The sequence below is a fragment of the Varanus komodoensis genome, unplaced genomic scaffold (genome assembly GCF_004798865.1).
Source record: "Varanus komodoensis strain SLA01 unplaced genomic scaffold, ASM479886v1 scaffold15, whole genome shotgun sequence".
Lineage (NCBI taxonomy): Eukaryota > Metazoa > Chordata > Lepidosauria > Squamata > Varanidae > Varanus > Varanus komodoensis.
The window spans coordinates 28,015,662-28,028,773 of record NW_025335440.1 but is presented as its reverse complement, the minus strand read 5'-3'; the positions used below and the strand labels follow the sequence as shown (position 1 = coordinate 28,028,773).

The window sequence follows — 13,112 nt, the reverse complement described above, 5'->3', positions numbered from 1 at the left end:
AGGGGAGTTCTCCAAGGCTCAGTTCTGGGACTGATTCTGTTCAACCTTTTTCAATGACATGGAGAAGGGGATAACCAGTCTGCTGACTAAATTTGCAAATGATACCAAAGTGGGGGCAGTGGCCACAACTGAGGAGCATGGGATCCCGATCCAGAAGCATCTGAGCAGGCTGTAAAAGGGGGCAGGGGACAACAGGATGGCATTTAATGTGAATAAGTGCAATGTCTTGCACTTGGGACACAGGAATAAGTGTCACGGGTACAGGATGGGTGACAAATGGCTGGACAGCAGCACTTGTGAAAGAGATCTCAGGATACTTGTCAACAGCAGGCTGAACATGAGCCAGCAGTGTAACGCAGTGGTTAAGAAGGCAAATGCCACACTTGAATGTATAACCAGAAGCATGGCTTCCACATCTAGGGACGTGTTGGTACATTACAGGAGAGACATAGCTAGGTTGGAATTGGATCAGTGCAGGGTCACAAGAATGGTAGCTGGGTTGGGAGAGATGACATATAAGGAGCGATTGAGAGAACTGGGTCTTTTTGGCCTGGAGAAGGATACTCCAAGGGGATCGTTTAGCAACTTATAAGTATGTGAAGGGATCTCATGTGGAGGACGGCCGTGACCTGTTGTTCCCTGCAGTAGAGGGCAGGTTGCATTCCAATCAGGCAAAGCTCAAGGACCAGGCTTCAGGTTGGATGTCAGGAAGTACTTACTGATGGTTAGGACCCTTAGGATAAGCAATGGACTTCCAAGGGAGGTGGTTGAGGCCCCATAAGTGAGGTGTTCAAGGAAAGATTGGACAACCACATAAGCGGAGCTGGCTGGAGCTGGGGATCAGACTAGATGGCTTGGGAGGCCCCTCCTGACTAGATTTCTGTTATTAGGTACACTCATTCAAGGTGTTTTTTTAATGGTCCATTATGTTGCTACCAGAATATGAACGCTTGTCTCTGTAGCTGCCTTCCAATTGGCTGCCTTCCAACTGGACACACAGTGGAAAATAAGGTACAGCACATGCGTGTTGTCATGGATGAACCATAAGATAGAATACATAGTTTGCTGTGATTAAGGATTTATAGAACTTGCAATCATTCATAATATTAGTTATTATTTTGTGAATAAAACAGACAACCATTTCTGCATCAGAACTGGACACATTGCTGTTGATGGGAACCCACACCTATGCTATCAGATTGTGCCGATTCACAAGTCCTTTAAAAAAAAAAATATTTACTTTGAGAAGCAGGTGGTTAAACCCTTAGGAACTTAAAAGAGGGGAACTAATTCCCAAGGATATATTTTAGGCATTATCTTCCCTCTTCCTCAGATTCTGCCGATGTTGTATTATGTTTGCAAGCCTTTGGAATAAACACACATTTAAAATTTACTTGTAAGGGTTGATGCCACATTAAACACGTGAGGCTGAAAAGATGCCTGCAGGGACACCGCTTCAAGCAAAAAGCAAGGATTAACTGCTACTCAATGAAGATGTAAACAAGCCATTTCTGAAGGCAGCCTGATTTCTGGCATTGTAAGATCTTAAATGGTTTTTTGTAGACACACATGTGAAATAATTGGGACAGGCTGACATCTGATGACTTCAGTTCTTAATAGTTACTATCCTTCCAGCAGGCTGTCCTTGTTACTTTTTAAAGCTGCTTTTAAATCACCACCATCATTTTAGAAACAACCCAACACTGGCCTAAAAATTTAAATACAATCCACTGTAACTTACAATAAGCTGACAAGGTGTATTATTCTTTCATAAAAAGTGTAACTAATATAATAACTTTACAATATAATTAACTGTTTCATTTTGACAGAGATACTAAGCATTCTTCTAATTGAATGACTCCTGGTCCTTAAATATGTCATCAGTATCAAGCAATTTGCAAAAGTAAATACATACATTTTTAAATAAGAAAATATACCATGGCTGGAATAAATTTTTGGACATTAAGTGTCTTATTTACAATGATGTTCATCATAAGATAGCATCAACATGACAGGTATAGATACTTTTGGGGTACCAACAGTAGAAACCTAACAAAACCAAACACAACACAGGAAGATCAAGGCCAGTTAGATAAATTGGATTGGAATGACACAGGTACAGAAATAGGCAGCCATTCTGGAACATGGACACATTTGGTAATTTGAGAAACTGTCCTGGGCACCATCATCACAGAATAGGTGTAGTACAGATGAAAGCATCAGTTGATAGCCACTTGCCATCTTCATTTCCTAAGAAAATATTTGGACAGTATCTAACAGTCTTGAGGGCAAGATGGCATGGATGGCAAACTCCTCCAACTGAACAGCTTATTTCTTTTGAGGTATCCCCACTGGATCAAGAACTGGATTTTGCATCTGCTCCTCTTCCCCTCCTGAAAACCTTCATCCCCTTCCAAAAACTGGCTGATTTTCACATTCAGATAAACTTTACTCAACACAACTGAAAGAGCTTCAATGCGTCGTTCCCCCAACCCTTTTCTAAATCCGCCAATGACTCCCATGGGACAGTGCACAATGTATGAGAGACTGGACTGCTATCTACACTAACTTCTTGGTCTTGGACAACTTCAGTGAACACCCAAATGTTGGTGGCATGGCCTAGCCCATGGTTAGAGCTGTGACCAAGACAGACACAGGTAGGGTAAGGTTGAGGACTCCAAAGTGGGCAGGAGTTTTCTTTCTCCATTATCTTGGAGAATACCTCCACTTGCACTTTCAGCCCTATTTCTATGAGTCTGTTTGATGAAGGCCTAGCAAGAGTCTACAATGTGGTCATCTCATAGGCAGAAGAGGCAAAGGAAGTGCCAGTCAGTAGGTGGGATTTTGCTCCTACAGGGGAAATACTTTCTGACGGGTGGCTTCAGTGCCATATTGGGCAAGAAGGAAAAAGATTTCAGAAAGAAAGTAGTAGTAGGAGGTGCAAAGAAAGGAGGCAGAAATAATGATCATGAATTCTGAGGAAAGATGAAGGGGAACTATCTGTATTTACTTATCTATCTATTTATCTATCTATCTATGTAAAGGGATGGAAAGAATAGGAAAGCAAGAGAAGAAAAATAGATTGGAGGACAAAGCAAACATTTTAAAAAGTAACTAGAAGAAGAAAAAGTAGTAAGAAATAGCCTGAATCTCAAGGAATCAACCTTCTGAGGCACTACAATGGGAATGAGAAGCTCAATATACTGAATGTCAAAGGTAGGGGAAGGGTTCCTGCCAAAACTCTCAGCTGTGAAAAGGTCCCAACAACAGGCTCCATGCAGGCACAGACCTCATGTGTGTGATGCACAGAGACCGCCCCCCCAAGAAGAACCAGGGATGACTGCCATAAGTGTTTTCCATATTGTGCCCTAGAAAAAGCTGACAGAAAGCCAGCGCTGTAATGGATCATAAATAGAGGAGCAAGCAGGAACTGTTTGGAGCATGCATAGAGACATTATGGGGCGTTCCCACTTAAAACACTATTTAGCTCTAGAATGTTCTGAAATACAGTTCTTTGTAAGTATATAACCCTTTATATGGGAGTCACAGAAATAAAAACTCTGCACTCCCATTTATTACTTACTCCTCTTGCCCCAGCAAAGACCAAAGTGACCCACTTCCATCTACACTACAAACCTTTAACTGATTCTTCCGCGATATCCTGAGCATTGTACTATCTGATGTACAGACATTCAAGTCCAGCTAATCCTACACACACAACTAGAATTCCAAGGGTTTCTAGTCTGCATCTCCATTGAAGAGATATTCTAAGTGCTTGCAAAACCCACTAACTGAAACTGCACAGATGGGTGGAATATAGAACATAGATATTCTATACTGGGCAGCTTCGGGGTGAAATATCATACATGAGAAAACAACCAAAGTAATTTGAATAGAAGTGGTATGGCAGGATAGACATGAGTTCCAGAGTGCATTACCATATCATGAAAGATAACTCTACCATACCATGAAAGATAACTGTACTAAGGGATAATCTACGTTTATTTACTTATTCATTTCACACAATATTATTCATCTGTAAACACTGGGTTTTTCTCTACTGCATGCAAAAGAGAGACTGAGCAAGTTTTATGTAAAAGCAAAGACTGTTAAGTGAACCACTCTTACCTGAATTGTTTGTGGGAAACCAACTTTCTCTTCAGTGCTTAATGTTTTGATAAACTTTTGCCATAAATATTGTTTTTTCCAAAGACTTTCATGCTTTCTCCAGCCTCTGCTTGTAATCTTACATTCGGTACAGAAAAAATAGAAGACACTGTGGGGAAAAATAAATTAATCTTGTTTGTTTTTTTAGTTCTTAAAGTGGTGAGATCCTGTAGAAATTAACTTTCCTCTCTAAACATGTGTCCTAACATTTACACAAGTTCAGAAAGAAGAAAAAAAACATAGACAATTATTTTTTAAATGGGAGATGGTTGTCCCACTTATGAATCAAAGTCATCAAACTCTTACATTACTCTTTCATTCCAGGCCAGGAACCTTATGCATCTGCTTCTAAAAACACTACCAAGGAAAACAGCTTAATTAGGACAGCTTCGCCTTCCATCTACCCAGGAATGCTTGAAGAGTGGTGCAGCATAAGGGAAAGCCAGAAGAAAAGTCCTGGACAGAGAGCTCATGCTATCATTTCTTAGGCAGCTAGTGACAGGAATAGAGCAGGTCAGACTAACCATTTGATAAATGGTTTATGTTTTGTAATTTTTGTATTTTTGCTTTATAACCCTTTTTATTGTAAATCATCCTGAGTGCCTTGACAGAAAGTTGGTACATAGACTTTGTCAACAAATAAATATCATGGCAATTTGTTGGGATCAAACCTGAACATATCTGAGGATAAATTCTGTCTTGCCTCTTCTTCCTTACCTCTTCCTTCAGTTTCTGGATCTGAAAGTCTTTCCCACACATGGCCTTGGGCACTTCTGTGATCTTGTCTTCACCAAGGGCTACTCTGCTTCTCTGTTCTAATCTTCCCTCTGTCTGATCATCACTGTACATTGTTCAACACTCATATTCTGCCTCCTGCTTTTTTTTCTTTTACATCTAGCCCACTGACCCAGTACTTTACCTGAAGCACAGCGACCTTATTGCCATTCTACCTGTTCCTTAGACTCTGTAAGTTCCATCTTCTGACATGTTTCCCTACTCTCCTGAACTATTCACCCCTCTTCATTCCCAGCCTGGTTCACTGTTTCTGTTCAATATTTCTGTTTAAGTTCTCATGAAGCTGAATGCCTCTAGACAAGAACAAAACTTGCTGATTTTGTCCACTAAGTTTCAAGGCCTCCTCCTTATCTACAATATATCTGGCCATAGCCTACCATACTGCTCCAATTTATTCCAGTTTTGGAAATCCTAAGTGTCTCCTGTCAACCTTCCCCCTCCTCTTTTGACTCACTTATAATCCTAAGTCCCTTAGGAGAGTGATCTGTTTTCTCATTCTTTATACAGCACCATGTTCATGGATGGCATAAAAATAGTTAACAAAAGAAAAATGCATTAAATGAACATAAAAAGTTGTCTTCCATCTTGAGAAGAATGGTACATCCTAAATGGATCATTGATTAAACTTTGGAACAAGACACAGGTATTTTAAGGTATGCTGACTTGACTATTAATAGACTACAGTCGTCCAAATTCAGCTGAAAGGTCCAGCTGCATGAAAGGTCCAGTATTAGCTTGAAAATATATAGGCTATGCCATTACAACACACCTTTTCATTTTGGAAGACTTCAGCGTTGTTGGTCAAGAATGCAGATTAACAATCATTACACAACCCTCTCTCCAGCTTCCCTAGTCATTTATATACCACCTTCCTGCCAACAAAATGGCGTGCAAGTCAGTTCACAAGAAAAAAAATTAAAAACTTAAGTATAAAATAACATAAAACAAATTAATTTAAAATCCAATTCAAATAAAACAATTTAAAAAAATAAAAAGCATCTGAGTAATTAGATTATCCTTTGGCAACAGACCATCAATAGGAAAGGGCTGTCTGAATAAAAATGTCCTTGCCTGCATACTGGCTGAGGGATTCAAAGAAGGAGAACAATATGCTTAAGCAGGGCGCTTCAGAGCTTGGGAGTGGCCATGAAGAAGGCCTCTCATGTTGCTATCAAGTATGCTTCTGATGGTGGTAGAATTGAGAATGGTCTTCCCAATTATAACGTGCTATGTTTTACCAATGCTGTCTGATGTATGCAGACACATCATTATAAACAGATTAGCTCTGAACAGTGTGATCCAATATGGCTTCCTGTAACCCTCTGAACTTGGAAGATTATGGACATCTTATCAAACGCAGAAAAACACAAAACTGAATAATGCCTCTGTGCTTCTCCTGCTTTGCAAAGCACTCAGATGGCCAATTTCAGCTGTCTAAACTGTTTGCCCCAGATTGCAACAAGACCAAAAACAGGGTGACAGCAGAACTATAGATTATGGCAGAGCCTCTGTCTTCCACACCTCCTGGAATGCCCAGAATTGTGGAGCTAGGAAGCCTGAAAGGCTGAGGGAGGGCGCTCTGAAGTCAGAGTCCCAGTAACAGCCCAACTCTTCTTGAAGACTACAACTTTAAAATTTCCTTATATGTTGTGTTGCATATGAGCTGCAAACAAACTCTACATCTTTTAATACTGTATTAGTTTGCTGCTATTCGCATTTTTGATGTTTACTGTTCTGATCATGTATTTGTTGCCAGCCACCTAAAATACATTATAAATAATTTCACTTAATTAAAATAAATCTAAACTGCTCTTCTTCCAAAAAGTTGCCAGGGCAGTGTACAATAATAATAAAAACAATACACTACAATTTATATACACACTTATACCCACAATGCATATTCAGCTCAATTTGTGAAGTGTGACTGTGAGGATGGGATTCTTTTCAGCAGTGTCCAAGTGAGGGCCATTGTGTTTACACAGGCTCCAATGGCTATGGCTTTATGTATGCAGTGTATCTAAATTCACACAAAGTAATTATTTCTGAAATAGTTCTATAAACACACTAAAGGATTTGCATACTGATTTTTTCTTAATTATTAAAGATAAGGAATGCCTACTTGTCAAGTTTTTCTGAAGACCTCTGTGCTAAAAGAAAGAACTCTGCATATGTCTACATGAATTCCGTAAAGAGAAATCTATAACTTTAACTTTGAAGAAGAATTTGTGGCTCCTGATTTAAACTGTACTGGGTGTAAACACAATTTAAACTGATGCAACATTTAAGTAGGAAAGCTTTCCAGGTGCACAGAGAAAGCACCATAACTTGTCTGTTAAATCATCAATTCCCAGTGTAAATTCCCTCTCCCCAACAAAAAGAGATACAACTTCATTGTTTTTTAAAAAAATATGTCTGCAATTTCTATGCATGCACACCAAATGGAAACAATTATAGTATTTGATACAGGGATTGCCCTTTCTTGCATATGGATTTATGCTCTATAATGATTATCTTCTAGACACAGAAATAGTGTTTCTGTAACTCAGAAAATTTTACTGGAGGCATTTAGCAGAACCTTGCCTTAAAATATAATGATTTTTCATCTTTATTCTCCCCCTTCAAAAGGTTTCACTGCTCCTGATGTTTAACGTTATGCAAAGACGTGTTTCTGCCAATGAATATCGCCTTATGGTTATGCTTCTGCAAATAACCTGCTGTGAGCTGATAAAAGGATTAATGCAGCCAAAATTCTTAATCTGTGAAATTACAAATTAAATTCTCATATTAAAAATACCACCCTGAGGTATTTTTTGTGGTTTTAATTCCCCTCTGGTGTTCTGCATACATTGTGCTTGTTAATGACTAGGACAAGACTGTCTCTGTTGGCAGCCTGCTGCACAGTGATAATGTGTAGGCATTTACTTCAGTGATAGAACCGGATTTAACCACCAACTGATAAACTAAGTGGCAAGTGGGTAATAAGTCCATATTAACTGAAAAGTATTACTACAGAATTCATCAACTATCAAAATCCTGGCTAGACTAAAATGTACAGTCAGACAGGATTGAGATGTCACCCACATTAAATAATATTTAGTTATCTTTTTTACCAATTAAATTAGGGGGGGGGAACAAACAAATAAAACTTGCATTTTCTGTGCCTGAGTGGTCATGAACTAAGGAGCCACTTCATATTATTTACTTTCAGCAAGAGACTAGGCTTCCCAGCTTAGCTCATTAAATTATACTGAATGTTTCAAAAATTTTGGAAATGCTTGCAGTGGACTGAATGTTTTGGAAAATTATACTGAGCATTTTAGAAAATTCTGATTGTATCATGCAATGGAGAACAGACTATACAGGTCAAGAAATGGGTGTACTTACTCCTCAGAACTGCGGAGGGGTGCTGAACTATATTAATATATGCCTAAAGACAGGGGAAATGTTCTTGGATCAGCAGCACTAATTTTTTTAGTTCTTTAAAATATGTGTTTCTACTAAAGAAGATGTGTTGGGGCAGATTTCTTGCCAATTTGAAAAGCAGGTTCTTAGGGAGTTTCAGGCCAAGTTTGTGCCAGGCCATTGAAGAAAGACAATCCCTGAAGCCCAGCTACTCCAAAGAACCTTCAATGACCTCCTTTTTCTGGAAAAATTCTCTCAGATTCAGGAACAGGGTAAATGTAGTGGGTTTTGTATATTATTTTTCCATAATAAACTCATGTAAAGAGGGTAGCAACAGCTGAAAGACAGTACAGAAGAAATGAAATGACTGAACAGTTCCAGTTGGACTGTTGATCTATCCAACTCAGTACTGTCTACATCTGCAAAAACCAGCAGTAGGTCTTCACCATTTTAGTCAAGAGTCAAGGTGCCAGACACTGAACCTGAGACTTTTGCATATAAAGCATGTGCTTACTACAATCATGGCTCTTCGCTGTAGGATGTCTGGGTCCCATGAGCAAATTAGTGTCCAAGGGCTGATTTTATGAACCATATATCATTTCCACAAGTTGCCTCAGCTTTGTTGTACACGTGTACAGCAAAACTGGGTAGCTACAGTGCCAGCATGAACACAGATTCTGATGCAATTAGGTATGATCTTTGAATCACTCAATCTGTATATGTGTAAAAGCACTGAAATGTCCCTTCCAATGGGCCTAACAAAAACAGTGCAAAAAAAAGTTGACAGAGAAACAAATCGTACATAGACAAATCGTTTTTCACAAGTAAGCACACTACCCAATTCAATTTTGTCCATCATACTGGCATAACTATCACCTGAAAGTGAAATTGGTTTATAATGCCATATTGGTATAATATTTTTGCTATCTTATCTAATGTAATTATGGATTTAATAGTTCTATAATTATGCTTTAAATACAATAAAATATAGTCTTTTGCTTCATAAAAGCTGAAATCATTAAAAGTAACTAACATCCCCTTAAGAACATTTTACCCATAATAATAGTATGTTTTATTTGAAATTATGAACCATGTGTGAATGCTGAAAACATTGTCCAGCAATAAAAACCTGAACTCATCTATATTTAAAATTAAATATTGTCTTATTTGTATTTCTAAGTTTTCTAAATACCAAACTTTCTTTGGAAAGGTTACTGTTAGTACACACATAGTATCAGTGGATGTTTGTGTTACTTAAAAACTACTGCACATTATAGAGTGAAAAAACACTAAATATTTAAATTGTATTTCCCTCCCCTTTTTTCTTTATGACATTTCACATCATTCTCATGACTGTGAACAAAATCAAACACAATGATAAATAGCTACATATTGCACAGTAGTGATACGAAGGGAGAACCCATTTTTCCTGTGTCAAGCAAATTAGAACCTTAACTACAGAATCTCTCACACACATGTACACAGACTCATTTATTTTGTCCAGGTGTTTTGTCATACTCACTGTCTGTTAGTTCCCATAGCCGTGGGGGGAGATCACTGAAATACTCATGGCTCAGAGCTGCCTGTGCTGACAATCTGTTCTTTGGGAAACACTGCAGTAATTTGGAGGCCAGATCCTCTGCATGGTTCACATAGCTTAGCCTTAAACAAAGATAGATGGAAGTTAAGTAAAGCAAAAAAAAGTATTCTCACTGGTTATGCTGCATAATACTGAGATCAAGAGAAAATTAAATATAAACTCAGTTCTAAATGAAATACCAACTCAACCACTGCAACTGATATGAATTCTTCATACACACAGACAATATATACTAAGTATCAAGAGTTACCATTAGATCAGGGGATTGAAAACTGATGTTTTTACTGTCGTTACTATCTCTGTTAGTTGTTAACAGACATTTCTAAAGCAAGAAGAGTACAGAAATGGTACTCCCCTACTTTTCAGGGCATTACAAAGCCAGGGCTCTTCACCTTCGTTTCATGGTCACTGAAGAGGCACAGAAACCTCTCAATATTCCCCAGTCCAGTATTTCCCATTTCTAGGCTTCAAACCTTTTGGCAGACCCTGAGAGCAAAGCAAGGCATCTCATCTGTGCTCCTGATGAATGGAAAAATGCATTCAGATGCTCTAACCTTTGCAGACACATGCCTTCCAATTTCTCTATCATCTTTTCCCAAAGCATAACATTGTGAAACCCTGCCAACTGTTGAGCCGTTTGCTCCAGATTTTCCCCGGAGTGAGCAATGCCTCCTAATTTGTGACCACCAGTGGAGCAATGGGCGCTCGCCCCATGAACTCAGTGCTTGTAAACAAATAAAGGGGGCTCGTGCGCACACCCCACCCCATAATTGTGAAATAAACATTAATTACAGAAACCTTGATACATCTTTTTGAACAGACTATAGCCGTTCTTATGTGTATCTTATCAGATTAGTTTTAATTAATCTGATAAGATTATTTAAGTTTTTGTATGCATGTGGGTGTTCAGGTAGACTTTTTTTTTTTTTAGGCTAGGTCCTCTCAAACCATGACTCACAGTGGTAATGAATGCTAGCACATACTAACCTGGTCTGTACAACAGCATGCGAGCCCACCATGGGTTAATTTACCCAGCATGCCATGTGTTATGTGAACCTAGGCAGCAAGGTTAGAGTGAGGATTAAACACTGGTTAAATACCCACATGGCTTGTTGTAGGGCTAGTGTGTGAATGGGTTTGTGGAGCAGGAGGCATGCCACTCTTGATTATATATATGAAAATACAAGAATGTGATCTCTATCAAGGGTGCCTAGAAATGAAAACAAGCTTAATATTGCATGTCAATGTGAGAGTTTATCCAGTTTTGGGGTTGGATCCAGACTTAGTTGCACTTGGTTTCCACCAAAATATGTGTAACCTCAAAGCTTGATTGCAGTGAGAGCAAGGCATGAGTAATTTATGGCACTATCTTTAAATGTTCGCTCAGAAGAACCACTGATATCAATAAGTCTTGTACAAGGTAACTGGGTTTGGGATTGCAGACTTAGTCTGCATCCATTTTTTTGAGTCTAATCTAACTATTATGAAGGATACATGTAGGAAAACTTAAAAACCAAAACAAAACTTTGCTTTTGCATTTCTTGGTTGAAATTCAAACACAGGTCACAGAATCACCCACTGCAGCCCAAATTTTGCAAAAGAAGTTATTCCATGTATTCAAGTAATGGGAATTGTTCTATTGAGGTTTTCTTGACATTTACAAGAAAACACTTCAGAGTGAAGGGCACTTGTAAATGTCAGTACACAGGCTTCTCACAAAGACACATTGGCAGGCACAGGGAGAGAAAAGCATATTTAAATGTCCACATATACCATCTCATGAAAGAACGCTCATATAAATTTAAAATAACTTGGAAGAGTAGACCTTGTATTATATTGTCAAGCTAAATGCCTTCTCAAATTGAGCTGCATGGCTTTTAGCATGAAGGACAAAGTATTTCCAAATGCATGTAAAGAGTACATATGCAGATGTGATCTAGTTTTCAAAAAGAGCTATTAACTGTTTATGACTGAAATAAGGTAATTACATTAACATATGTATGTTTTAATTTTCTCCTTACTAGTGAAGTTTTGCTGTAGAATGATAAAATGTGGACAATATATTTCAAACAAGCAAACTCTTTATGCACATCCAAGACCAAGTATGAGGGGAGGAAAAATGGCTGATCTATTTCTGTAATTAGTTTTTACAGTAATATTTTATACTTTATTTCTGGAAAATATCTGAATTTGTCAGTGCAGAATTATCTATTCAGTGGATGCTTGAAAACCAAAAGTTCAGTATGAGACCTGTTGTCTTAAATTGTTTTGGTTACAAACCAAGAATAAAGTTTAATGGAAAAAATCTACTTTAATGAAAATCATGTATAACACAGTCATGATCTAAACATAAACTAGAACCAGATGATACAAGAACCAGTTCCAACACTATTGAGCATAACTTAGCAGGCACTAACCTGGCCTCTTCAGTGTGAATATGAGGCTTTTATTGGAACTTAATTGGAATTAATAGGTTTGCTTAGCAGAAATGTCCAGTAGACTGTACCCACTTATAACCTTTAACAGCAACACATTCGTATAGAAGAAATCTAGCATGCTCTATAAACACACATCCACAAACACAGGCTGCAAATTAGTGAAAGGGAAAACTAAAATTACTTGAGGTAAATAACCTGACAAGCTATTTATAATTCTTTTATATCCACTTGAAAAGTATATGGGATAAAGTGGCTTTTAAAAAGATTCCTAATAGTATTAGATTTATAGTCTAATTTTGTCACATTTGTCAGTTTGGTAGTACATAAACTTTCACTTAGAAGAATAATTGGCACTTTATTTATAGAAATCAGTTTGACATATTTGTGTAATTTTTAAAAAGTTCATTTTAAGTTTCAGTGGTATAAGTTTGAAGACAGCCATACTAAATACAAGAAACCCAAAAACTGAAATTCATGTACCAGGATGGCACCGAGAAGTATTTCCACATTATTTCTGTAGGCAACATACCAATTACTTGCATGCTCAACACAGTCCTAATAATCTCTTTCTGCAGAGGAAAAAAATAAAAAAGGCTTTGGAAAGGGTCCATCTCAAACTGAAAAGTAGCAGAGAGAAATGCTTAGCCCTTTCTCATTTAGTTATTTTTAATGTTTCAACTATTATCCTAAACTGCTTCTCTCCAGTCATC

The 13,112-nt window shown here is 38.0% G+C and overlaps 1 protein-coding gene across 2 annotated transcripts in view; it reads right to left on the bottom strand.

Moving 5' to 3' along the window:
- The window catches only part of CDK14 (cyclin dependent kinase 14), a 248,669-nt gene that overhangs the window by 47,174 nt on the left and 188,383 nt on the right, over positions 1-13,112 (bottom strand). For both annotated transcript variants that reach the window (XR_006414193.1, XM_044424804.1), the window contains exons 13-14: positions 9,887-10,026; positions 4,129-4,276 (exon numbers count right to left, since the gene is read on the bottom strand). Coding sequence is in view for 1 of the 2 variants with exons in the window: in XM_044424804.1 (XP_044280739.1) it covers positions 4,167-4,276; positions 9,887-10,026 (250 nt within the window). In the remaining variant the exon portion in view is untranslated. The remainder of the gene's footprint in view (positions 1-4,128; positions 4,277-9,886; positions 10,027-13,112) is intronic.